At 40.8% G+C, this 25787-nt stretch overlaps 1 protein-coding gene across 1 annotated transcript in view; it reads right to left on the bottom strand.

The window, feature by feature from the left end:
* Positions 1 to 25787, bottom strand: part of RYR3 (ryanodine receptor 3) — a 336967-nt gene that overhangs the window by 234913 nt on the left and 76267 nt on the right. Inside the window, exons 4-10 of the mRNA XM_056852142.1 lie at positions 17496 to 17570; positions 15501 to 15579; positions 12347 to 12459; positions 11034 to 11133; positions 7333 to 7426; positions 3259 to 3333; positions 987 to 1143 (exon numbers count right to left, since the gene is read on the bottom strand). Coding sequence (XP_056708120.1) covers positions 987 to 1143; positions 3259 to 3333; positions 7333 to 7426; positions 11034 to 11133; positions 12347 to 12459; positions 15501 to 15579; positions 17496 to 17570 — 693 coding nt within the window. The remainder of the gene's footprint in view (positions 1 to 986; positions 1144 to 3258; positions 3334 to 7332; positions 7427 to 11033; positions 11134 to 12346; positions 12460 to 15500; positions 15580 to 17495; positions 17571 to 25787) is intronic.

The raw sequence follows: 25787 nt of genomic DNA, 5'->3' as shown, positions 1-25787 counted from the left end.
CCAGTTTTCAGATTTTTCTGTAAACCTGGGGAGCCCCCCAAGTTTGCTGAAAAATCTGACATCTCTCAGTGTGGCCCCGATCCTCAGATTTAAGTATCAGCAGATGGGGCTACATTTTGCTATTAGGATATACAAGTGGGAAGCCACACGATGAGGAGGAGATCTAATCTCTCCCCTATATCAATGGCTCCAGGCTCCACTACCTACCTTAAGCCCAGCAGTGTTCTCTGCCATGGCAGCTGTGCCTGGAGAGGCTTCCAGAGTGCTCTGCCATGGTGGCCAGGTCCCAAATGCCTCACACTCCAAAAGCCTCCCCCAGTGTCAACTGCCACCATGGCCGGGCACAGAGCCACTTCCGACATCTGCCGCCACACATGTGCAGACAATGCTTTTTTAAAAAAATTGGGGTGGGGTGGGATGGGATTTAGACACCCAATGTATTTTTTTTTACTTCAGATTTCTGCAAATGTGGGAAGTGCCTCAAGTTTGCTGGGAAATCTGTTTAGCATTGGTGTGGTACCGATCTGTGGATTTAGGTATCTACAGATGGGGGTCACATGTCATGATATGATATGATACTTCTGGGTAAACATACATTGAAATTAAGCTGTTAATTAGAATTGTACTTATACTTTTTTATAAAAGCAATGGGCACTATTCAATGGGCATTAAAATAATTATCAAGACAGTGGAGGGAAAGTATCTGGGGCAGATCTGCACTTAAAGAACTGTTATGTCCAGATAAGCCATAACATTAATCATTAAGCATTAAGCATCTTTCAGAGAAGAAAAGTTCCCAGAGAATTTTGACCAAAGACATTTCTTTCTTTCTTTTTAAGTATTTGTGCAGTGGAATTTATATATACCCAGTATCTTTTTTCAAATCTGACGCATAAAAGAAATTACATGCCAAAATACATTTGAGAAGCTACAATATTCATTTTTAACATTTTGTATGGCTAACCTTCTAGAATTTATTGTGTTACCTTTGATGCTCTAAAACAAAAAGAAGTTGATTTTGTGTCAGCCTTTTCTCTGTCTAACAACACAAGCCCCTGTTCTTCTGTCAGGGCTAAAAATTGCCCTGTTGTAATATGTCGAAGGCGAAAAGGCTGTCCCCAGCGAATGTTACTCCCACTCCAGCTAAAAGAAAATGACAGAAAATATTACATTCATGCTCTACACAGGGAAAATCGAAACCATTTAATTAAGAACACAATCAACGATTGGCACATTAAGCCATCTGGTGAATCCCATGGCCCTGCAGAGGACACATCACACAAGACCCACAGGCCACGTGCTACCATCAAAAATAGTAGACCGTCATAGAGGCTTATGGGATGTCCTCCCATTTCCTGCTTAGGAAGGCACACAGTGGACCATGGCTCTCACATGAGAGAGCTATATTCCTCTGCCTATCTCATATATCGTTCGCAACCAACAGGAAAAGGGGGGAAGGTGGGGATATGGGGGCATCCATTAGTGACAGCATGATGTCACTTCTAAGAAAACCTGGAACTGATGTTGTGCCTCTCTAGGATTTGCTGGGAACTTGATGGTAAAACCATTGAGTTTCTGGAGAGTCATAGAGAGGACAGACATCACTTCTCTGGAAGTGATGTCATGTCATTGGCCCAGCATTGATTTTTAAATAAATTCTTCTGTGACTGCCAAATGAGAAGTAGCAGTGGAGATCTCTACCCCACCCCTGCCAGAGGATTGGCAGCCCTAGTCCCATAGCCTCTCCAAACAGAATATGGGAGATTGAGCCACATTTCTGTGCAACATCAAAGAAACCTGGAGAAGTCTACCACATCCTTCTGGGAGGAATACTAAAAGGAAAACAGCAAAGCTTTCTTGCCCTTTGGTTAGCCTTGCTCGCACTGACATGACTTAGATCACAAAACAGTTGCACTGTTTTCAAGGACAGCTCATGGGCATGCACATAAGGGGATGGTTTGCTTGGTAAGAAAACCACTGAAGTGCATTTTGCTAGGTCTTACCAAAATCTAGTGCTAGCCCTGCCTTTTAGGCCAAATTAATTTCCACGAGAAAGACTTAAATCCACTCATAACTGTCACTGAAATAAAAGATCTCAAATTGCTCAGAAATCTAAATACCCTACTACTCACTATTTCTATCTTTTTAGCCTTTTTCTATTACTATTTTCATTTATTACTAACACTGTCAGCTCAAGATATTTTACCACTGAAACTCTGTCTGCCTCTACCACTACCAGAACAGCAAACATTTCTTGCCTTCTCACTCTTCAAAAACCAGCCCAGCAAGCCACTCATGTCCTACAGAGCATCCCAGATTCCTGCGAGATTCTTCTTGACAAAGAGTTCAGCTTATTTATTTATTGTATTTGCATGCCACCTTTTCCCCCAATCAACAAGACAACAAACAAAAATATTAAAATATTTAAACAATTAAAAATACAGTTAAAATTATTAAAAAATTGATTAAAAACATATAAACAAACAACACTAGAAGGAGGGCCAATAACCATCATGGGGAATATTCCAGATGAAACAAAAAGACTTCACCTGCTGGCAAAAGAAATCGATAGAGGGAGACAAACAGATAGAGGGAGACAGACCTGTATAGTCTCCGATAGTGGGGGCAACTGAAGCAGGGCCTCCAAGGATACCTACAGTGAGCAGATGGGTTCATATGGGAGAAGGGAGTCCCTTAAGGTACATTGATCCCATGATGTACTGGGCTTAAAAGGCACCTTACTTGAGCCCGGAAGTGCATTGGAAGCCATTGTAGGTGGACCAAGACTGAAGTGATATGGTCCCTATGGCTCACTCCAGTCAGCATTCTGGATGCAGCATATGGATAGTCTTCAAGGGTAGCCCCCTTGTCAATTTGGTTGCCTTGTCAATCTTGTTGATTATTGATTGTCTAGACAATCAAAATGATATTAAACTCTCACAAAAAGAAGGAAATCTCATGAGAGTTTGGGAAGTTCCTATAAGGCATGGGGGAAGAGTGCACAAGGAAGAAAGCCAGTAGCTCCTGGACAGAGGTGGTAGAGGCTACAGGTGTCTTGACAGGTGGGGAACCAATTCAAAAATACCCTCAAAAACACCTCCGTTTGTCTCATGGTAGAGCTGGTTCTGATTAATATGAACATGCCAAACACACACACAGACACAAAACCTTGTTTTAATTTACTATTTACAGAATCAAGACGAGACATTATACTCAAACTCATTTAAATATCATATAACAGGCAGAAAATCAAAATACCTTATGCGAAGAGGTTCTATTCTCCACAATGACCTTGCACATGCAGTAGCTCCTCCTGCTTCATAAAATGGCCGCCTGCAGAAAGATTTATATTTAGAAAATCAGATTTTACAAACAATCCTATTTACAGCAATCTAAACAGGTTGTGATGAAATTTTGGATCTTCATGGTCAGATCATACTTTAAGAAGCAATACTGCTCATGTTTATTTTTTGTGTCAACAGGCTAACATGCCCACCGCTCTAGACTAAGGCTCATACATGGTGATAATCCACTATCTAGCAAAAGAATACACTTGGTTGCAGTGCCTACAAACACAACAGACACCCTATGAAGTAGGTGGGGCTGAGATAATGTGACTGACCCAAGGTCACCCAGCTGGCTTCATGTGTAACAGTGGAGAAACAAATCCAGTTCACCAGATTAGCCTCCGCCGCTCATGTGGAAGAGTGGGGAATCAAACCCGGTTCTCCAGACTCCACCGCTCAAAACCGCTGCTCTTAACCACACCACCACGCTGGCTCTTGATTCAAGTTACGCTGTTTTCAACCAGACAGGACAAATCACCAACCATTAAACATCCATAAGCCAAGCACCTTTTATCCTATGTATTCTTTGTATCCTATGTATTAATTGGCACTGGCCAATGAAGGAAGAATAGATAGGATACAAGGTGCTTGGCTTATGGATTTAAAGGGGTATCCTATATTACTTAGACTGGAAGACGGCGAAGCCATGAGAACCATGTAAGTATCTCCCAAAATGTCAAGTCTTTTATAAAGCCTGGCCTGATAAACCAGGACAGGTAGGCCCTAGGAAATGACTTGAGAAAGGGAATGGTGTCATGTGCTATGGGGACTCAGTCCTAGGACATAGAGTCAACAGTTCCAGAAGTTTATTCTGTGTGCCATCCCATTTGCCTGGCTTCAGGGAGAGCTGCTGGCCCAATGTCCTCTACACCAAAATGTCCACTTCAGCACCCATCTCTGCCTGTTTCAGACCTGTGCTTGATTTTGCCCTGAACAGTCTTATGGATTCTGGGGTGGATCCTACTTGTATCCTACTGAGCCAAGCCTATTTATTTATTCAAATATTTATGCCCCACTTTTGGCACAGGTTTAAGACTTCTTCCAGTCTAAGAATACTTCCTCCATTGGATGAAAAACCACTTAAATTGGAAGAAGTTGTTTTAGGCCAGAGGAAAACGATTGGAGAATGGTTTGATCTACCTCTCTGACATCATACCTGACCTCATGCATGTTTTGGCATAGTCTCAGGCCCAACCTCCATAGATACTAGCATATTGCCTGTGATTGGTTCCAACTCCCATGGCAGCCATTTTGCTGTGGTGCCCATTACCTATTCTCAAAATTTCAAAAGTGCCCACAGTCTCAGCAAAGTTATATATAATACCCTGCATTATAGAACTAAAAATATTAAAGGTTTGTGTCCTCGTTCTTTTATTTCTGTGTCACAGCATTTGGCTTAAATTACCGGATTAACTCTTCAACCATTTGTAACTTTTTGTTGTAGTATAATCGAAAGAAGATACGCTTGAGAAAAACTGGCACAATGTATACTTTTTCATTTCTTTTGTATTCTGCTGAGCACTGTGAATATCATCATCAATGTTCCTTTTGACAATTATAATGATTATATGTCCTAGCCAATGTTTAAGCTTCTGTTCATTGTTCTATAGTCCTCTGTAATGATATGTATCATACAACTTTCTTGTTCTGGCTGGAAATGCTGAAATTATTCTACCAAATCTAACAATGAAAAAGCTAAAGCAATTAACTTCTTTTCTGACTTGTCAAAAATATTCCAGAAAAGCGCCATTAGAATACAGCTCAAATAGATTATTCTTCTAAAAACACCAAAAGCTGTTACTAGAGAGCTAATCTTCTAGCAAACAATGTACTCCCCTCCCTCCAATAAAAAACCCAAAGTATTTAACTACAAAATGTAACAAAGAGTGTTTCACTGCTAGATACCAACATGCAGCAGACAAATCTTACAGTCATAATTATTTCTGTTATCTTAAGCAAGGTAGCAACTCTTACATTTAAATTCTTGTCTTTCAAGGTTTAGGAAGGGATTTCTGCCATTAAATATATAATATTTTGTTCTCTATTCATAATTTGATTTCTATTAAAAGATGTGTATGTTTTTATACCACCACTACTACTTATATTATGTACTATAGATATGAAGAATATTCTAATTATTAATCTGTCCCCAGACCTGGTCTCTGACCCCTGAAGAAGTCCAGTTTGATTATTTTGAAGTACCCTGAGTATGGCCTGTTACAGTATGGCTATGATGGAGAAAATCACCTTTATCAAGTGGAAGCAGTCTTACCAAGTGATCTCAGGAGATTATAGATACCGTGAAGGCAATAAACAGATTGTTTGACTAGAACAAAGCTTCTTAAACTGTGGGTCGCGACACTATATGGGGTCGAGTAACTGAATGTGGGGGTCGTGAAAAATTTGGCAACAGTAAATGGCAAAATTATATGTATACCAAAGAATTGTTTTAAAATAAATTTCTTTATGATTTATTATTAGTAAATGTTTGATTTGTATACCTGTTTTATATACCTATATACCCAGGGTCACATAAAAATTTCTCGGGTGAAAAAGGGTCGCAAGTGGGAAAAGTTTAGGAAGCCCTGGACTAGAAGACCGAGGTGGCATACTGTACAACTGATGACAAAAATATAGTAATGTTGAAGCACAGCTGACTTGATTGTATAATGAACCAAATGGTTTTTCACACACCTCTGCAAATAATGAAGATGGAATGGAAAATTAAGAAAGTTCTTTGATGACAACATGATGGACAACAAAGGAAGTTTTTTTGGTACAATATCAATCATGTTGAATCCGCAAAAGAAAGTAATATGAAATGCTGATAATTGGATAAGTAGAAAAGTTTGTCACGTCTCAAAAGAACAGTGTGGGATGCCTTTGATCGATGAAATAGGTATAAAACTACAGACCAGAACACACTTTTCTCTTTCAACAAACATGGCTTAGCTACAAAAATTCCTTTTACTTTCTTTCCTTCTCTTTTCTTTTCTTTAGAAGCAGCCTCTCACTTCTTCTTAGTAACAGTAGTAACAGTTAATCTGGCTTTTAACTTTGGCCCTTTTCTTTTTCATACTTTCTGTCACTCTCCTCATTTTTTCTACCAAACCTACTGGACCTCTCAACAGGTAGCTATGTATTTCTTGGAACACCAAAGTATGCATTGCATTTTCTCTGGTGGTGTCCCTGGGTCAAGTGGAAAGGGGTCTTCAGCAATTCCATGCTTCTTAGGTGCACACTGTCCCAATTTGATCACCTGCATTAATTGTGGAGTAAGTGTATTGTTTGAGCCCCGTGGCGCAGAGTGGTAAGCTGAAGTACTGAAGTCAAAGCTCTGCTCACGACCTGCGTTCGATCCCGACGGAAGTCGGTTTCAGGTAGCCGACTCAAGGTTGACTCAGCCTTCCATCCTTCCGAGGTCGGTAAAACGAGTACCCAGCTTGCTGGGGGTAAAGGGAAGATGACTGGGGAAGGCACTGGCAAACCACCCCGTAAACAAAGTCTGCCTAGGAAACGTTGGGATGTGATGTCACCCCATGGGTCAGGAATGACCGGGTGCTTCCACAGGGTGCTTGTACCAGGTGCTTGCACCTTTACCTTTTTAAGTGTATTGTAGTGATTAGAGTGAAGGATTAGGATATGGGGGGATCTGAGTTCAAATTTTCACTGATCCAGTAGCCAGGTAATATTGTGAAATAAAATGTTATTTTTTAAAAATTTTATTGACTTTTTGAGATAAAGAAATTACAGGAGGGAAAAAAGAAAGAAAAAAGATTTTAAGCAAAATTAAAACAAGTTAACAGAAATAACAAAAAATAATATAGAATTAAAAGTAAAAGTCCCCTTCCCTCCCTCATGTTACGTGCCCACCCACCCCACATTGTGACTTCCGGAAAAGTACCCCTTAACTTTATATCATCCACTATATATTTAGCTTGTGAAATAAAATGTTGGGAAGTATGACATATACAGTATAACTCACTTGTGTGGTGAATCATTTTGTTCTGTAGATGGGATGGTCAAACACTCATCATGGCCATGAAATAAACGCAATACATGTCCTCCAAGAAGATATCCTAGAGTAAAACAATATTCATTAGTTTTGTGAAAACAGTAATAATATAATCTGGCAATCTTAATGTCTAGCTGCATAAATCTTATGGTAGGGGTCCCCAACGTGGCAACCGTGAGCACCATGGCAGCCACCAAAACCTTTCCTGGACAGCGCCAAGTATTTTTAGGGAGTGGACAATGCAAGGCGGGGCTTTTGTCCAGGAGGGATTCTGATTGGCCAGTGGCAATCTGATTGTCTGTGCAGATTAAAACAACAAAAACAATGCTTTGGCAGTGGCAGCTACCACAGCACAAGGATCTTCACCGCATGACTGAAGATAAGCTGTCTATTAGAAAGAATGTACTTTTAAACAATACATTCATTTTAAAAGGCATTGTGTTAAGCGGCGCTTTTGCCTTAAGTAGTAACTGAAGAGTCACTATTAGAATTATGTGGAGCCTCACTCCCTGACATTTTGTGGTTGCAACCACCACCTTGTGTCAGAATTCCAAAGGTGCCCACAGGCTCAAAAGGGTTGGAGACCCTGTCTTATGTCATAGTGTAATGGCAAAGAGAGTGAGCGAGAATCACTAGGTTTTAAATATGCCTCAGCTGTGAATTCATAAAAATGCTTTAGAAGGTCATTCTCTCTGTCTCTCCCAACTTCATCTGTATACCTACCTTACAGAATTGTGAGAATGAGTGATATAATTTATGCAGCCATATACTCTCCAGTACAATACTATTATTATTAACTGAACAAGATGCTGTTTTCAGCGACAACAACAGACACCCCATCTAGAAACCTCCTTTCCACTTAAAAAATATAAGGAAGTGCTATTCAGTAAGAGTTTTAAAATTTGGGGAATTTAAAAATGGCTCTGGCTGAGTTATGGGGAGCAGTCCTTAATTCAGATCTCTCCTTGTGCTTCTCTTGATTTGGGTCAGAGAGTCGAGCAAACCTTTTTTTTCCTGAGGCAAAATGTGAACATAGGTTAGTTAAAGCCTAAAATGACTGTTCCTGCAGAGTAAAAAATTTTCAGTACAAGAGAAGTTCAGAACATAGTAGTATAGTTTAAAGAGCAAATTGTCCAAATTATTCAAACATGTCCCCAGAGATTTAACATACCCTTTCACAAAATTGGTTCTTGTAGGTTATCCGGGCTGTGTAACCGTGGTCTTGGTATTTTCAAAAAACTTTCACAAGCTATCCCCGTTTCACAAAATTAATCATTTATACAATAATCAGTACTGCGCAGACATAGCAGGTGATCCAGGAAGGGTAAACAATGTAGCTGTTCTATGGATTTACATTTTAATGGAAAGCAACTTTCCAATCAATTTAACATAGAGTTCACAACACAAGAAGGCACTTTATTTGTGGACCCACGGGCCATCGGCTCCAAGGGAAGGAGAAATACTTTAAGTAAACACACATACACATGCTCTTTGGGTGTAAATGGCCACAGTTTTTATTGAACACAACAGAATGGAGCATTGGCGGAAAAACATGGGGGCGGATCCAAGATATCAAGTCACCACCCTGTAACTTGACACACGTATCGAAAGCATCGATAAACAGCCCAACCACCAGTGGGCACAACACCGGAGTAGCACTTATGAGGCCCCACCAGGACGGGCATCTCTGTGTGGAGCCAGTGCCACCTGGGATTGGAGTACCCACTGCAGGCCCCTTAGCTGGGCATCGTTACTGTACTCCATCCCAAGACCCCTTATGGGGGTCCCCATAAACGGGAAGGAAAAGCACATCTTCCCTTCTTGGATCAGACCCCATGGAAAAAACCGCCAGAACAAACTGTGACGAAGAAAGCAAACAATATAACCAAACACAGGGAGGGTGGGCGGGTGACCTCACTGTCCCGTCGCAAAGAGGACGGCAGCTGGGCTGCGCCGGCTTAAATAGGCGCAGGGAGGGGTGACGTCAGGACACCCCCCCCCGCATTGGGAAGGGAGGGGGAGAAGCCGTGAGGCAAGCCTGGCCTCGCGAGACGGCGGCAGTCCCACCCAGAGGGACCAACTCCCCTTCCCCTGTCTCCTGCCCGGTAAGTCCACAAGGGTGGGACCTGTTTATTCAGGTCCCCCTTTTTTTCAGCAAAAAGAGGGCAAAATGATTCATCAGCACCTCACTGTGAACAATTTTAAACTCCCCTGTTGAATAACTTTCAAGCTAATATGTATATTTAAAGAGAAGCATTGCAAATGACATGGCACTCTAGATATTATGCACCTACATACAATAATGCCATCAGAAAATTGTTCAAATAATTTTGGATTCAAGCCCAATACAGCTGAAATCAGCTATTAAATGATCTGCCCTGGCTCCTCATGGATCCTCACATCCGTTTCCCTGGCTCCTGTCCAAAGAGGTTTGAAGAATTCCTAGAACATCACTTTATGTTGATGCTCAGATTGCAGAATGGAGAAAAGGTATTTTAGTGAATAAACACAATATCAAGAATCTTATACTTCTCTTATGAATATGTTCTATCATGAGGTTTTTCATTCTACACTCACAGTGCTATATTCCTCAACCACAAAACAGATCACCTAAGGCTATTTATCTTCATGTATTGAAGTGTACATCATATCTTGCCATAGTAGCTTGCATTTACCTGCCTATAATAAAAAGGTAATGGTGGACTGCCCCACCTGGAATGACTGGTGTTATGTTAATCTCCATACTGTTCACAATTACAAAATTATTGTGGTCTTGTTGCTAAGTAAGGCCTCCTTCTGTAGAACTTCACAGAATTCCTCCAACCTTTTATTCTTCTCATATGCTTTCATTAGGGTTGCCAACCTCCAGGTAGTGGCTGGAGATCTCCTTCTATTAGTTCACCTGGAGAAAATGGCCACTCTGGCAATTGAACTCTATGACACTGAGGTCCCTCCCCAAACCCCACCCTCCTCAGGCTCTGCCCCCAAAATCTCCCACTGGTGGAGAAGGGGGACCTGGCAATTCTAGCTTTCATTCACTGATTTCAGAACTGTTATTTGCCTTTTATATGTTGAACACAGGATTACCAGACTCTTGCACATAACTCAAACATCTCCAGCTGGCATAGGTACACCTGTGCACTAAGTTGTTCAAAAAGGTTTAATTAGCCCAACCTTTATGGGATGCATATTCTAGCACCCACAATTCCTTTTCTTTACTTTCATTTTCCAGTAAGTGCTGAGTTGTACGGTTTTAAGGCTGCCGCTTGTCTGAATAGACAGCATTCTCATTAAAATAACTACCACTGTGAGTACCTGTGTATTAGGAAGGGTCACTCAGTGGGACGAGGGTGTACAAACAAGCATGTCTTATGGTTAAAGTGTTGAAGTATCAGGGAAACCTGGATTCAAAACCTTGCTCTTCTATGAAGCTATTAACTTCAAGGTAGTGGCTGGAGATCTATTGCTATTACAACTGCTCTCCAGCCGATAAAGATCAGTTCCCCTTGAAAAAATGGCCACTCTGGCAATTGGGCTCTATGGCACTGAAGTCCCTCCCCTCCCCAAACTCTGCCCTCCTCAGGCTCCACTCCAAAAATCTCCAGGTATTTCCCTACCCGGAGATGGCATCCCTATATTTTAGATACTATCAAAAGCATAAATCAACAAACCTTCCTCAATGCTACTTCCTGAACGTGTGGGGTGAACATTCCATAGCGTTTGCATAAAAGAAGCATCCACTTGTATGTTTCCATATGATACAGAGAGATGCTGAAAAAGAAATGCAAGTTTACAAATGCCACAATGAAACAACATATTGTGAATAAAGTAATAAAATCTCAGTGGCTGCATAAAGGTATAGACTAGGGTTGCCCACCTCCAGGAGTTGCCTGGAGATCTCCCAGAATTACAACATATATTCAGACTACACAGATCAGTTATCCTGGAGAAAATGGCTAATTTGGAGGTTAGACTCTATGGCATTATATCCCACTGAGGTCCCCTCCCCAAAATCGTGCCCTCTTCAGGCTCTACCCCCAAATATCCATGAGTTTCGCAATCTGGAGTTAGCAACCCTAGTATAGACTTCCCCCAAATTAATGTATGCCACCTTGAGCTCCTTGGGGAAAGGACAAAGTAAAAACAAACAGCTGGCTGTAATTTATCTTTTCATTTTCATCTTGCGCTTTCTCTAAGGAGCTCATGGTTTGTAAGGAGAAGCGGTGAAACAATGTTAAGAAGCAACAGTTGTCCTCTTCAGACTAATCTTGGGGAGATTTCCATCTCTTCAACAAAGCACAATATTTTAGTATGAAATAAAACAGGACTTTTCTTTTCTAAAATTCTTTTACAATATCTACTTATTTCCTTCACCTATTTCTTTTAGCAATCAAAATCTTGTTTCAGACCACATCCAATGAACACTTCATTCTCCCAGCACACTACTTCAAGTTAACCAAAGTATAGATGGAAATTTTGCAGATTTGTTTTTATTTTAGGGAAAGACACTGAGATAGGATTGCCAAGCCTCCTGCTATGGAAGGAGACCTTGTGCCAGGACTCCTCTCTTCCTGCCATTACTCAGAGCAGCTGCAGGAGAATTTATTTTTTTAAATCACAGTCGGGCCAACAGTGTGACATCACTTCCAGGAAAAACATGGCCAGTCCTTTTTGGAATTGCTGGAAACCCTATGGTTTCATCATACAGCAAATTTGATTCCTAGAGAGGCACTATGTCACTTCCATGTTTTCCTGGGAAGTGATTTCATACTGTCACAATGGTGACCTGCATGGCTCTACCCCACTGGGACCCCCACCAGTTGCCAGGCAATCTTAATCTGAGGTCACAGTTCTGTCAAAAGAAAGGCCATATATATAAGAAACATGTAGTTTATAATTTGGAAACTGTGGAAGTGAGGATAAAAATGGAAAACAACAACATTGTAGGTGAGAACCTATACAAAAGAGTCATGAAGATCCTTACCAGGTACCTTTCAGAGGACACACTAACCAAGATAAGATCATCTCCAATACGGACCTTTTCTCCTTCAGACCTTTGTTTAGAAGCGGGATGTATGGTCCACCAGCAAGCTTCACCTAAGGTGCACAGAGGTGCTAATATTATCTATTGATTATATGTTATTCTGTTTTTCAGCTAAAATTGACTCCAGATAAAAATTAAACCAACATTCAATGTACACATTCTGTGAAGAGGGGATTCTCAACTAACACAGATGGATCCAGGCACAACACATGGCTGTTTCCTGCCCTTCCTCTGATGGTGTCACTGACAGCTGTTTGAAGTCAGACAGAGTGGACTTCTGCTATTTTATTTATGAATTTACTTCATTTATGCACTTGCTCTCCAGGGAAGAGCTACAGTGGTATACATGGTTCTCCTCCCCTACATTTTATTCTCCCAACAACCCTGTGAGGTTGTGTGACTAGCTCAAGGTCACCCAGCAAGACTCCATGGCAGAGTGGGGATCCCAACCCTGGTCTCCCAGAACCAAATGTATCACTTTAACCACTACACCACACTGGCTCAGCTCTAACTGATGCAATAATAATACTAATTTATCTGATTATTTCATATGGAAAGTCAGAAGGGGGCATGGCTCAGTGGTAGAGCATCTGCTTGGCATGCACAAGGTCCCAGGTTCAATCCCCAGCATCTCCAGTTAAAGGGCCTAGGCAGGTAGGTGATGTGAAAGACGCCTGCCTGAGACCCTGGAGAGCCACTGCTAGTCTAAGTAGACAATACTGACTTGGATGGACCAAGGGTCTTATTCAGTATAAGGCAGCTTCGTGTGTTAATGTATTAATATGAAGACATTTACAAAGTATATGGCACATAATTTCATTTTGCATGTAGACAGCATTCAGTGCTTTCATGGGCACTTGTTCTTTATCATTACAACACTTTCTATGGGTTAAAAATAGTTCACAGATTTGCGTCTGAAAAATTTCACTAGTCTTATCAAAACTGCTTTAGTTTCCTTTAAAAACCCTGCTCCTATTTTATCTTAGCAGGGTTTGCCAAATTTGCTTCAAATGTTGCATTAAGCAAAATGAAACAGCTATGAACATCTCTTTCCCATTTTAAATAACATGGCTTAAAAGCTACCACTTAATATCAGGACCAGTGAAAACTTACCTTAGTTTTCAGCCACTATTGCTATTTCATACTTTTCTATAATCACCATTAGTCATAAGGATAACTATGCTTGTTGCTGAAATTCCAGTCATTTCCACTCACTGAAATTCGAATAAGTCCCAGAAATGTATCCTTCTGTACATATAACAAAACTGAAAATTGTCCCAAGCAGCTGCTTGTGCAGTGAGCCATCTCTGCCCTGGTAGCCGAATAAGTGGCAGCGCAGAGTACTGAAAGAAGAATCTCCTTAGGTAACTACCAGAACCAAATGGCTACTAAAGTCACACAGAAGATTCTGATGACATGAATGCCTTATTTACTGCTCCTCTGTGAACCAGGTCCTTTGTCTTCAACTTAAACCTTTGTAAACATACAAGTATGTTTAGGACTAATCCTACCTCATGTAATTTTTTTGCTACATAGGAGCAACACAAATTGTTTTAAATGGTTACAATTACACTTTCATGCACTGTAGGCTTTTGTTTTCTTTAGTGTTTTCTCTGCATGCAGCAGTACCTAATAAAACTGATTATTTTTTCTTTATGAATAAAGGCAGATGCAAAGTTTTCCAGTATTAATAATATTCATGTCTCATCTAAAAATGTTTTAAACATAACCAAAGTTAATTTTCTTACAATATGCCATTTAAGACACAACAGTTTCTGAACATGCATAGGGTGTTTCCTGACGCACACAATTCATGACCCATTATACATAATGCAATTGACTAACCATGGCTGCCTTCCAAAGGACAATTTCTTGGGAGTAATCCCCATTAAATAAAAAGAGGGTTACTTCTGAGTAGACCGGCTGTGGATTGTTCCTTATTTAATGCTATCTGCCAGATGGTAACACTCTGGTTTTACAGTTTCAGGTGGACAACTGTTTTAGAAAGGTGATCGGCCCTTTCTTGCCCAGTTTATGTGGCTATTCAACTGCATTCAGTTTGATGTATCTCAAGTTTTGCCAACCTAACACAGAATAACAACTAGCTACTTGTGATGGGTTGGGGTGGCAGGAGCAGGCCCTAAAATATTTTTGGTGGGAAAACTCCCATTCAGACCAGACTACCATCCTCACTGTGGTAGCATTTATTTTGGGATTAACTGCCCACACTAACCTTCCCAATCATACCACCAAGCACAGCTGAGAAGGAGGCCACCCATTACCTCATCCTTTAAACTGGAGATGATGGGGACTGAACATGGGACCTTCTGCTTGACAAGCAGATGCTCTACCAGTAAGCCACACCCCTTCCCCTAGCCACCCCCAAAGTAATTCATGATGATGCTCCTGAGGTACCCTTTCCTTTGCCTTGGTTAAACACATGTATAACCTTTTGTATGCTTAATAATAAGGAGGAGAACAGAACTTAAACACAAAAAATGGCTTACTTTACACTGAGGGGAAAGTAATCTGTGGATGTTCAGGACCAACTTTATATAAATGTAACTTATTGAGGGATTGAGTTATGGAGATACAGGTTATAACTGCCAGACTTTGGACTTTAAAAGCTGCTACTTTCTTCCACAGGTTAGATTCTCCGAGTTAGATTCTATGATTCTTCCACAGGTTAGATTCTACCGGTTAGATTTTATGAAAGCCTTTTTAAGCTGCAGACCTCTATCTGCCCCATAGCTTCCAAAATAACCCTGACAGACTACATATGAGCACCACACTGGCCATCCCGCTAAACAGTCCACTTCCACCTGGAGACAGAGCAAGCTCCACACCCTGCCCAAGGAGCCTCTAAACCCTATCTGACCCAAACAGCAGATAAATGTCTCGTTTCCTCCTCCACTCCCCCCCCTCCATCCACAAGTTCTGAGGGTCCTGATTGGCTGTTGCTGGTGTTCTCTGCCAGACCACCATGGTACAATGGAGATTGGCAGATGTGAAAAAGGGACAGACTTGGCTCTGTCACATCACTGATTACCTGAGATTAAGGTGGGAGAGATCATGGTTTCCAGGATATACATACCTGCTGCATTCTCTTGTAGCCCCACATCAAATGCAAGTTTATCTGTCTGAGACCTTGATGTAGTCAAACACGTCAAATACTGGAAAACATCAATTGAAATCAACTAATTATGGTGTATACAATCGTGTGCCCAAGTCTATTGGGACTTAAAATCTCTTTTATACTTTGTACATATGGATTAGATGCCTGCAATGAAATAAACAAAGAAGCCCTTGCAGATATTAAATTCAAGAATAGAATTGTATTAAAGTTCTATTAAAGCAATCACCAGATTAGGATGAGTGACTTCAAAGACAGCCTATTATTTTAAATGTCATTATTCAGGAATCACAGGAGTCATACGGCTGGAGTTTTTTTTACATCAACAGATGGATCTAGTATCAAAGGTAGACTTTTATAGAACAGTTTCTTTTATAAATGTTTCATTTCCACGATTTAAAAATAAATCTTGATTACAGGTTTTCACAAGTGAAAGATGCCTGTGCATACTATTGAGCAATGGTTGCTGTGCAACAGAGGGCTCGTATGGTGACTGTCTAGATGATCGCTCCTGCTCTGTTTCCAAAGGGTATCTCTATAAGCACCCAGAAGGACACTGAGTTTCTTCTCAAAAACGCTGCAGTTTTTCATTGAAGAGATCAACAGATTTGTTGAAGCTTTTGTTATCTAACCCTGCCTCTTTCTGTTTATTCATGTTACTTATAAAAGGGGTTTTTTTTACCTTTAGAACATTTTCTATTTATTAATATACTTTAAACAATTACTTTGCTATTTGCTGTCTCATACACTCACACATACACTAAAGCAGGAACCCACAAGGACTTCTGGAAGGCAACTCGTCCCCCCCCACACACACACACAATTTCCTCTCTCTTTCCTGAAAGCTCCCATAGCCTTTCCCCTTTTTCTGCTTCCTTCTCTCCTTGTAGGGTTGCCAACCTGGAGATCTCTTGGAATCACAACAGAGCTCCCAACTACAGAGATCATTTCCCAGGTTGGGAAATTCCTGGAGATCTGGGGGTGGAGTCTTGGGAAGGTGAGGTTTGGGGAGGGAAGCAACATCAGTAGGTTATAATGCCACAGAATCCACCCTCTGGAGGAGCAGGTTTATCCAGGGGTACTGATCTCTGTCAGGTGGACAGCAGGTGCAATTTTGAGCAATCTTTAGCCCCACCCCCAGAGGTTGGCAACCCTAGTTCCCCTGGAGGAAACAGCTGATTTGGAGGATGAGGTCTATGACATTATACCCTTCTGAGGTCCCTCCCCTCCTCAAAGCCCACCCCTCAAATTTCCATGGATTTAGCAACCTGAAGTTGGCATCTCTATCTCCTTTCCACCCAACAGACAACCTACCTTTATTTGCCCCTATATCTTAAGCTTCCCCTCCCCGCAGGAGCCTCAACCTAAAAAAACTGTGGCCTAGTTGTGTGGTGCTGGCCAGTGGGCCAGGCCCATTTGCATGGTAGGGAACCCTCAAGGACTTGTGGGTGGCATGCCACTTTCACCTGTATCCCACTCTCCATATTATTTCCTCTTTCCCTCCTAACAACCCCCATATCCTTTCCCCTTTCACTGCCTCATTCATTCCTTCTCAGCCATTCACCAACCTACCTTTTATCTGCCTCCCACCTTCAGTTATATTTATTATTTACTTCATTTATACCCCACCTTTCTCCTCAGCAGGGACTAAAGCAGTTTATATTATTCTCCTCCTTTTTATCAGCACAATAACCCTGTGAAGTAGGTTAGGCTGAAATTACGTGATGGTCGGTGGAGAATGGGGGTGTGTGTCAAAGGACAGAGAAGTGGAAGGAGTAATTTTCAAGTTCAAAGGAGGGGGAGAGGGAGAGAGACTGTACTTGTGGGAAGAGCCTTGTTATCCCATTTCTTCTGCTCAGCTCACCTAGTAAGCAACATACAAGTACCTGTCTTCATCTTTCCATCCCCAGAATGACAGGCAGGTGCTTGGTTAGTGGGAATAAGGGATCAACTTACCATTCCACTGAAGGAATGACGAAGTAGAATGGCATGGCCATACAGCAGTGTTCTATGACCACCTCCTTGAACTGCCTGTAGAATATTAGAAGGAAATCTCAGTAATCAAATGAAATGGAAACTATGAAATTTCATTACCTTAATAGTGAGAAATAACATACATTTTAGTGAAGCTATTAAATTTAGATTAGCCTGAGATTTTTAATGTGGAATGTACATTCAGAATGATGCCAAAATTGTTATTCTAATATTTGCATATTTTTGTGAAGGATAACAAACAGATTAGTATCAATGTTCTGACCTTGCACCACCCAATTAAATCAAAACAATTCAAATGGAAATTGATGAGGAATTAGATCCATGGGTTCAGACAAAGCATGCTATACTGTCTCCCTGAGAGAATACAACTTCAAAATGCTAGTAAAGGATTCACAATGGGTAGCCGTGTTAGTCTATCTGCAGTAGTAGAAAAGGGCAAGAGTCCAATAGCACCTTAAAGACTAACAAAAATATTTTCTGGTAGGGTATGAGCTTTCGTGAGCCACAGCTCACTTCTTCAGATACAGCTAGAATGTGAATCCATCTGTCTTTAAGTAGAGGAGAGTGAATTCAGACAAGCATTAGTATGTAAATGTTAACAGTATGTAAATGTGAATAGCAGGCGTGATGGGATTAGGTGTGGTATGCAGAAGAGTCTGTGATATCCAGGGGAGAGATGGGTGTGGAGAAATCAGCATTGGTAATGAGCCATGAATGCAAGATCTTTATTCAGCCCAGGTAAATGCATTGACTTTAGTTTGAATATCAACTGTAATTCAGCAGTTTCTCTTTCCAATCTCCCTTTGAAATTCCTTTGTAAGAGAACTGCTACTCTTAAATCTGCAACAGAATGTCCTGGAAGGTTGAAATGTTCTCCCACTGGTTTTTGAATATTGTGGTTTCTGATGTCAGACTTATGTCCATTTAATCTTTGTCAAAGAGACTGACCTGTTTGTCCAATGTAGATTGTGGAAGGGCATTGCTGGCATGTGATGGCATAAATCACATTAGAAGATGAGCAGGAGTATGAACCTGAGATAGTATGGCTATCCACAAGCAACATAAAACAGAATTGTTCAGGAAGGCATTTTTATAAAGGTAACAGGGCTACAGAATATCCAATGCATTAATTGTTATGTTCTTACTGCATTATTCCAACTTCTGTAATTCCATTTTCTGCATTGCTCAACATTTCATGCATTGTTTATTATTTTTTGTAATCCTGGGCCTATTGCATTGCTTATTAGATGCCTCATGCTATTTGGTTGCATTATTTTCACTTATGACTGAGTGAGAAAGGTGTGCTATAAATAAATACGTAAATTAATATATCTTAGCCCACTGATTTTAATGAGCTTAGCCTGGGGAAACCCTGCATAGGATCTGCAATCTGCCACAATGGTACAGGATCCATCTGCAATTTGCCACAATGGTACAGACAGTAAAGTGTCATGGTCCCTTCCCCAAAAGCTGCAGTTTGAGATACTCATTGATCTATAAAGATCAGGAGCAGAATCTGGGATGCCCCCTCCCCCCGACCCTAGCTGTTGCCTCTGAAACAGTCCCGGATTATATCTGAAGGGCTGAGAGTTAAAAACAGTTGCTGTAGTAATATCTGCCAAATGGTAAAAGTGTAAAACTACTTACCTTTCTTATAAACTTTCCAGAAGCATTAAAAAAAATAAAAAATAAAACTTATAAGAATGATTCTAAATTATCATTACAGAAGACTGATAATGCTGCTGATGAACGCTAGCATTTAATAAATGCTTTTATATCTCTATTATTTTATTTTAAATCGTATGCTTTATTTTCAATTTTCCATCATAAATTAGTGCTATTTTTTATGAGGAAAGAGTTTGAAAAAAAATAAACAAACTATACAGTGGTATGCAACTGCTGTTGAGCTTTTTGGGAAACCTTTTAGATAGCTGATGGACAACAATTTCTATGTCTTTACAAATGTATACCCTCTTTTTCACTTTATACTCAAGACACAGTCAGGATATTATTTCACTCTTTGAACTACATGACTGGAAACCTTAAATATACACAAGAATTCTTTTCATTCATGTTTTGGGCTCACATCTGTTGTTGTCAAAATTAGAATGTTTGACAAATTCTACTACTGAATGCCTACTGAAATGATTGCACAAATAGCTTCATGGAGTAAGCCAAGGTGCTCATATCCATAAAAATTTTCATTGGTACATGCTCAATTCACAACTGAAACCACCACTGACAGGACAGTGTAAATCAATTGGCACCTCAAAATATTGTCGAAGGCTTTCACGGTAATATTACTCTTCCTACACCCTTGACACTGAGAGACACTGTCCTTCAGTGTTACTACTCTGAAGATGCCTGCCACAGTTGCTGGCGAAACGTCAGGAAAGAAAATTCCAAGACCACGGTTACACAGCCCGGATAACCTACAAGAACCAATTGGCACCTGTTTACGGAACACTTTTTCAAAATGCTGTATTTTATTTATTTTATTTAGAACATTTTAATGCCACCTCTCCAGGAACCTGCTCAAGGCAGCTTACAAAAAAAAAAAAAAAATTAAAGGATATTCATTAAAATACAGCATTAAAAAAATAGACAGACAAACAGCTTCAACTCTACTCTGGCCTTTGAGTATTAACCATTCGGTATAGATGTGGTTACAGCTGCCCGCAGTTGTGGCCTGGTATTAAGATCACATGCTTGTAATGAAACACACCATATAAAAGCTATACTATACTATGGAGAACCATACTATGGGGATCTATACTATGTGGACGTGGTCATGAAAGTGGTAATACTGTTTGGAACGAAAAGGTCAACACAAGCACTAATTTTAAACATTATTGGACATAGTGATTAATGGATGTTTCTGTTTCCACAACCAGAGATAAGCTAGGATACAGTGATAACCACACTGTTGCAAGCCAGTTCTATTGTCTCTACAGTTTCTGCTCCGTTATAGAAGCAGGGTATTAATGTTTGTTCTACCTTGCTAAAGAGATGAAAAATTATTCCTTATATAAGCATACAATGCAGACTGAACTCTCAAAATCAAATTAATGTTGACTGAAAATGTCTTCACTCAGTGCTGTTTCCAAAATGCATACTTATCACCATCTAATTCTGAATAGCAAACATTATGTTCCTGTGAGAAAGATCACTTGATAGCAACAGTAAGTTACTTTTGTTATAGAGTCATATGAGATCACAGTTGGAACTTCTTACAATCTTAAATGTAAAAATTTTAATAGCTCATATGTTCATTACTGAATGACTGAAAGCCAGGTCCTACATTACACTAGTAATGTCATTGCTGGTCCTCCACAGCAATTTCCCATGCTGCTCTAGAGCTCATGGGATTGTGTAAGGGGGCTCTAATGTGATTGTTGCCCATGCAAGGAGTACCATCCCCAGAGAAGTAAAGAGAAATGTTGGTTTCTCCTTCACAACTGGTTTGGTTCAGTTATTATGAGCTACATGTGAAGTGGCAACAACACTGGTGCTGTAATGAAGAACAGTCCCCAAATAAAAAGTTTAGTGGTATACATGTATATCCTGGCTAGAAGATTGTGGTTGCTCTCAAGAGAGTTTGCGAATCATGTTGAAGAGTATTTTAATACCAGCATTTCCTGCTAAGAAAAGCACCTTTGTGGGCAACAGAATAGCCTCTTACAAATAGCTATCAGTTGAAGAGCTGGAGGATTTCTCCCATTTCTAGAGGTAAAATTGATAGACATTTTGGTCACAGATGAATGAGAAAGAAATGTTGGCTAGTGATGAGTAATACTTGGGGCGGAAATTCATAAGTATTAACAGGATTTTAAAAATGTTGCTAGGTTTTCCTGGCAAGACTGCCAACCCAGCTGGCTATATTAGGTTAGAGCAACAGCTACAGCTAATTGGCATCAGATTTTCACCAGATGATCTGAGCGATGAATCAACAATTCACACAGTGATTCAGTTCTTATTGTACTGTTTACTAATTAACCTAAGAGTTGAAGTCAGATCCAAGTATCACAGATTTGTGGCACCTATATACTAGTGAACTACTAAAAACTGCATCTTCTGTTGTCTCATGCTCAGCTTCCACACATAATTGGATATTGCACTATCACTGTGCTATAGCAAACATTCACAACCCAGTTGCAAATTACTGCTATAGTACAACAACAACACAGTACTTAACAATGCATGAGTGCAGACAAAGACAGGTTTTTGATTACTCCCTTTGGGAGCATTTGCATGGCAGGCAGCAAAGCAAGTCATATTGATCCAGGTTGCCAGATAGACTCCAAAAAGGGGAGGGGGAAGAGAGAAAAACTTCCTTCTCTTCACACAAACAAAGTGCACACATCACTAGCATATTGTTTTTTCTTAGCCAGGGGGCTTTTCCGCACACTGGACTTACTCCTGATTTTCTTGGTGGTTGATCCACAAGCACTGGAATTGGTTTGAGGACCGTTGTTCCACATGTCTAGCCTCCCTTGGCATTTTCACAGTTGTGGAGTCAGTTTATTTTCTTCCACATGTGCCTTTAATAATGAGGATTTTCAAGGGTAGTGCTGTCATCATGGATGCTACCATTGGTGGCATCACAGCACACACACACACACTTTTCTAAGGCACTAAAATATTGCAATATCTCTAGAGCATTGAAGCAATATGCTTAGCAGGCTCTCTGAATTCCCAGCTTTAATTTTTTTTTTTTTAAAGGTTAGTCTCCAGCTCCCTCCTTTGCGGAGATATGCCTTTTTCCTTATCTCTCTCAAGGGAAGAGGGATAAAGACTTACTTTTTTAAAAAAAAAAAGAAAGCTGGGAATTCAGAGAACCCACTAGGCCCATTTTTACAGAACACAAATTGGGCATGATTACAGCTGGTGTACTTGTAACAGTAGTGGTTGCTTTACCATGGTTAAGCACTCAAAAGCAGACCACAGGATCTGACACATCCCCCTTCCCTGTTTTCTCCTGGAATTAGAACTGATCCCTAGTCTACATAAATCAGTTCCCCTGTAAGAAATGGCAGCTTTTGCAGCTTCAGAGGGAAAACTGTATGACACCACATCCACACTGAGCTTAATTACCTCCTGAAATTCTGTGCTCTCCAGGCACCACCCACAAATCTCCAGGAATTTCCCAAGCCACACCTAGCAACCCTGTCCTCTATACTTTCCCTTCCGGAATGCACATCAGATCATTGTACCCAGCAACATCAATCATAATAAGTGTTAATCAGGGGTTCCTATCTAATCTGGGACCTGAACAATTTTAAGCTGCCAATATATCATTTAATCAGTGATGGCCCAGTGGCAGAAAATTCATGCTCCAGGTAAAATGAGGTGGGGAAAGGTTATGTGCAATCTCACAGCCCTGCTCTGACTGCTTAACCATGGTTGCTTAGCCATGATTAATCAATCAACGTCTTTAACAACCCAAGTGATAAAATCATTTTTCACTGATTGATGCAACATAGATTAGCTGGACATGAGATTCAGTGAACATATATATGAAAGCACTTAAAGGGATTTCTTGTTGACAATAAACAAACCACGATGGGATTTCTGACACTATCAGCACAATCTTAAGACTAGTGTCTTTCTAACTTCATCGATTTCAATGAAGTTAGAAGAAGGATGTAACTCTGTTTAGAATTGTGTTGTATATTTCTGTCCTAATTAGTGGGAATCTGCAAGGGCTTGTGGGGGGTGTCTCATTTCATCCCCCACTATTTCCTCTGTTGTATATTTCTGTCCTAATTAGTGGGAATCTGCAAGGGCTTGTGGGGGGTGTCTCATTTCATCCCCCACTATTTCCTCTTTCCCTTCCCTGAAAGCCCACATAGCCTCTACTCATTTCCTCCTTCCTTCTCTCCTTCCCACCAAACAGCTAACCTACATTTATCTGTCCCTCTGTCTTCAACTTTCTCTCCCCCTGCCCCAGCAGCCTCCACTTAGGAAAGCTAAGACACAGTAGTGTGGCACTTGGGTTTTAAAATGGCCACTCACCAGGGGCAGAGGGGAGCTGGTGGGGTGGTAGTGGTGGCGACGTTTTTATAACAAAAAACACTACAGCCAATTACAAAGCAGTGTGTTCAAGGGGCAGGACTCAGACACTTCCAGATTTCTGCTGGTGATTCTACAGTACTCCTGATACTCCAGGAATTTCTTTGGGGGAAAAAACAACCACCATGCACAGAATTTTGAGAATTCGGATCAGAAAAGTGTGGGTCAAGAGAGCATTGAGCCCAAGGTTAAATTCCCATGCATAAGAGACCTACACTGCACTGCCAGTTTTCCTGTCCCTGCTCCGCTGCATTGGCTATCTGTTGTAGGGGAGGGAAAACTGGCATTAAGTGCATAATATTCCTAGATATTATATGGAGAGGTAGAAGTTATTAAAGGAATTGTCTCTTCCTGTAAGTGCTCACTTTTGCACCCACTTTTCCCACTCCTTTTATCACCTTTTTGCATGTGATACCAGGAGTGTAAAAAGTGGATGGAAAAGACTCTTTTGCACATGGTTCTTAACATTTTCTATAAAGCTGCCCTGCCCCTGACCTTCATTTTTCCTTTTGAGTGCTGGATGGGTAACTGTCAGAGATCTTCAACCCTACTGCATTTCAGTCCTGGTCAGATTTGTAATTTCTGGAGGCAAGAGAATGGAAATGCTTGTGGTTGCCTAGCAATAGCAGGGGATACCTCTCAAAACATTTTTGATATCTCTGCCTGATTCAGAGGCAGAATGCAATGGAATAGTTAATGTAGACAGAACAATGTGTTGCTTGCAGGGAGCATGTATTCATGCATGTGCTGAATGCTATCTTTGCTCAGCTGTCACAATTAGCTCACACAATTAATGTATGAGGTTTAAGCTGAGTGTCTGATAGTACAGTCCTATACAGAATTACACCCATTTAAGCCCATCAAAGTCAATGAGCTTAGAAGGGTACAACTCTACTTAGTACAATGGTATGAGTATTCTACTGTATTCAGCAGTTGAGAGCAACACAGAACAAAATCAGGCACTATTCAATGTCATTGACTACATCCTCAAAGTCTGGGACTCTACTGTTTGGAGCTATGCGAATTTATCCTCCACAAGCATACAACCCTAAAATTGCCTTTTTATTATTACACAGCATTGCAATATTTTATAAATATCTGGTTTGTCTACTGTAGTACAGTTTAGAGTGGTGGTCCCCAACCTCTTTCAGCTTGTGAGAACCTTTGGAATTGTGACAAAGGGTCACAGACTGAAACACAAAATGGCTGCCGCAGAAGGTGGAGCCACAGTTACAGCCAGAGAAAGTCCAAGTGTAGTGAAGAAGAGGGATAACTTAAAGCAAATGCTACCACCAAAGCAATGTTATTTTAATCTGCATAGCCAATCAGAAGCCATGCTGGGCAACAGCCCCACTTGGCCCCACCTACTATCTGAAAACACTTGCTGGGCACCAGATATGGTGTTGACGAGCACAACATTGGGGACCCCTTGTTTAGAGGTTTTATTGCTGCCTCTTTTCTTTCTTTTTTTTGTATTGAGGTTGGTTTTATTACTTTTACTGATTGTGTATTGATAGTGTTTTTATTCTGTATACACCGTATAAGCCTGGGCTATGAGGTGGTATAAAAGTAATTAAAACAAACACATGATTAATCATTACTGAGAGAAGAAGCTTGCCAGCAGTTGGAAAAGGAACAGAATTTTATGGGTCCTGTAGTTATTTCACTTCCCTGGTTCTAGACTGCTAAACAGAAAATACTACCATATGGCTGCTTCCCTCTCTGGTATCAATGGCTTCCCAGGGCTTCATGGAGGGGATGGCTGAAGACTGGCTGGAGGAGGAGTGGGAGGAGGAAACATGAGAACTGGGTGTGGGGGTGTGTGGGTACAGAGACCTTCACTTTGGCTTATGCACAGTAATGCCGACGATTTGACCTGGGCTGATCTTGGAGAAGAACTAAGAATTGAGTTAAAAGAGCATCGGGAAGACCTGGAGACAGTGCGGGGTGGGCACGAGGTTAACTCTGAGGGATAGAAAGCTCATGCATAACTCCAAGGAACAACCGAACCAGTCCGGGGACAAATGTGAGTCAAAGAACCCATGCATAAAAGACCATAGATACCCTTCAGGCTTTGAATAACTGTAGATGTTACAGAAGGGTGGTGACACAAGGCTACGATTTGTGTGCCAGCCTTGCATCGATTGTAATGTCCCCCTGCTTGACTCATTGTTTGGGCAA

Source organism: Euleptes europaea, chromosome 6, assembly GCF_029931775.1.
Source record: "Euleptes europaea isolate rEulEur1 chromosome 6, rEulEur1.hap1, whole genome shotgun sequence".
Classification (NCBI taxonomy): domain Eukaryota; kingdom Metazoa; phylum Chordata; class Lepidosauria; order Squamata; family Sphaerodactylidae; genus Euleptes; species Euleptes europaea.
The sequence above is the reverse complement of the archived record's forward strand: the minus strand, read 5'-3'. Positions and strand labels throughout refer to the sequence as shown.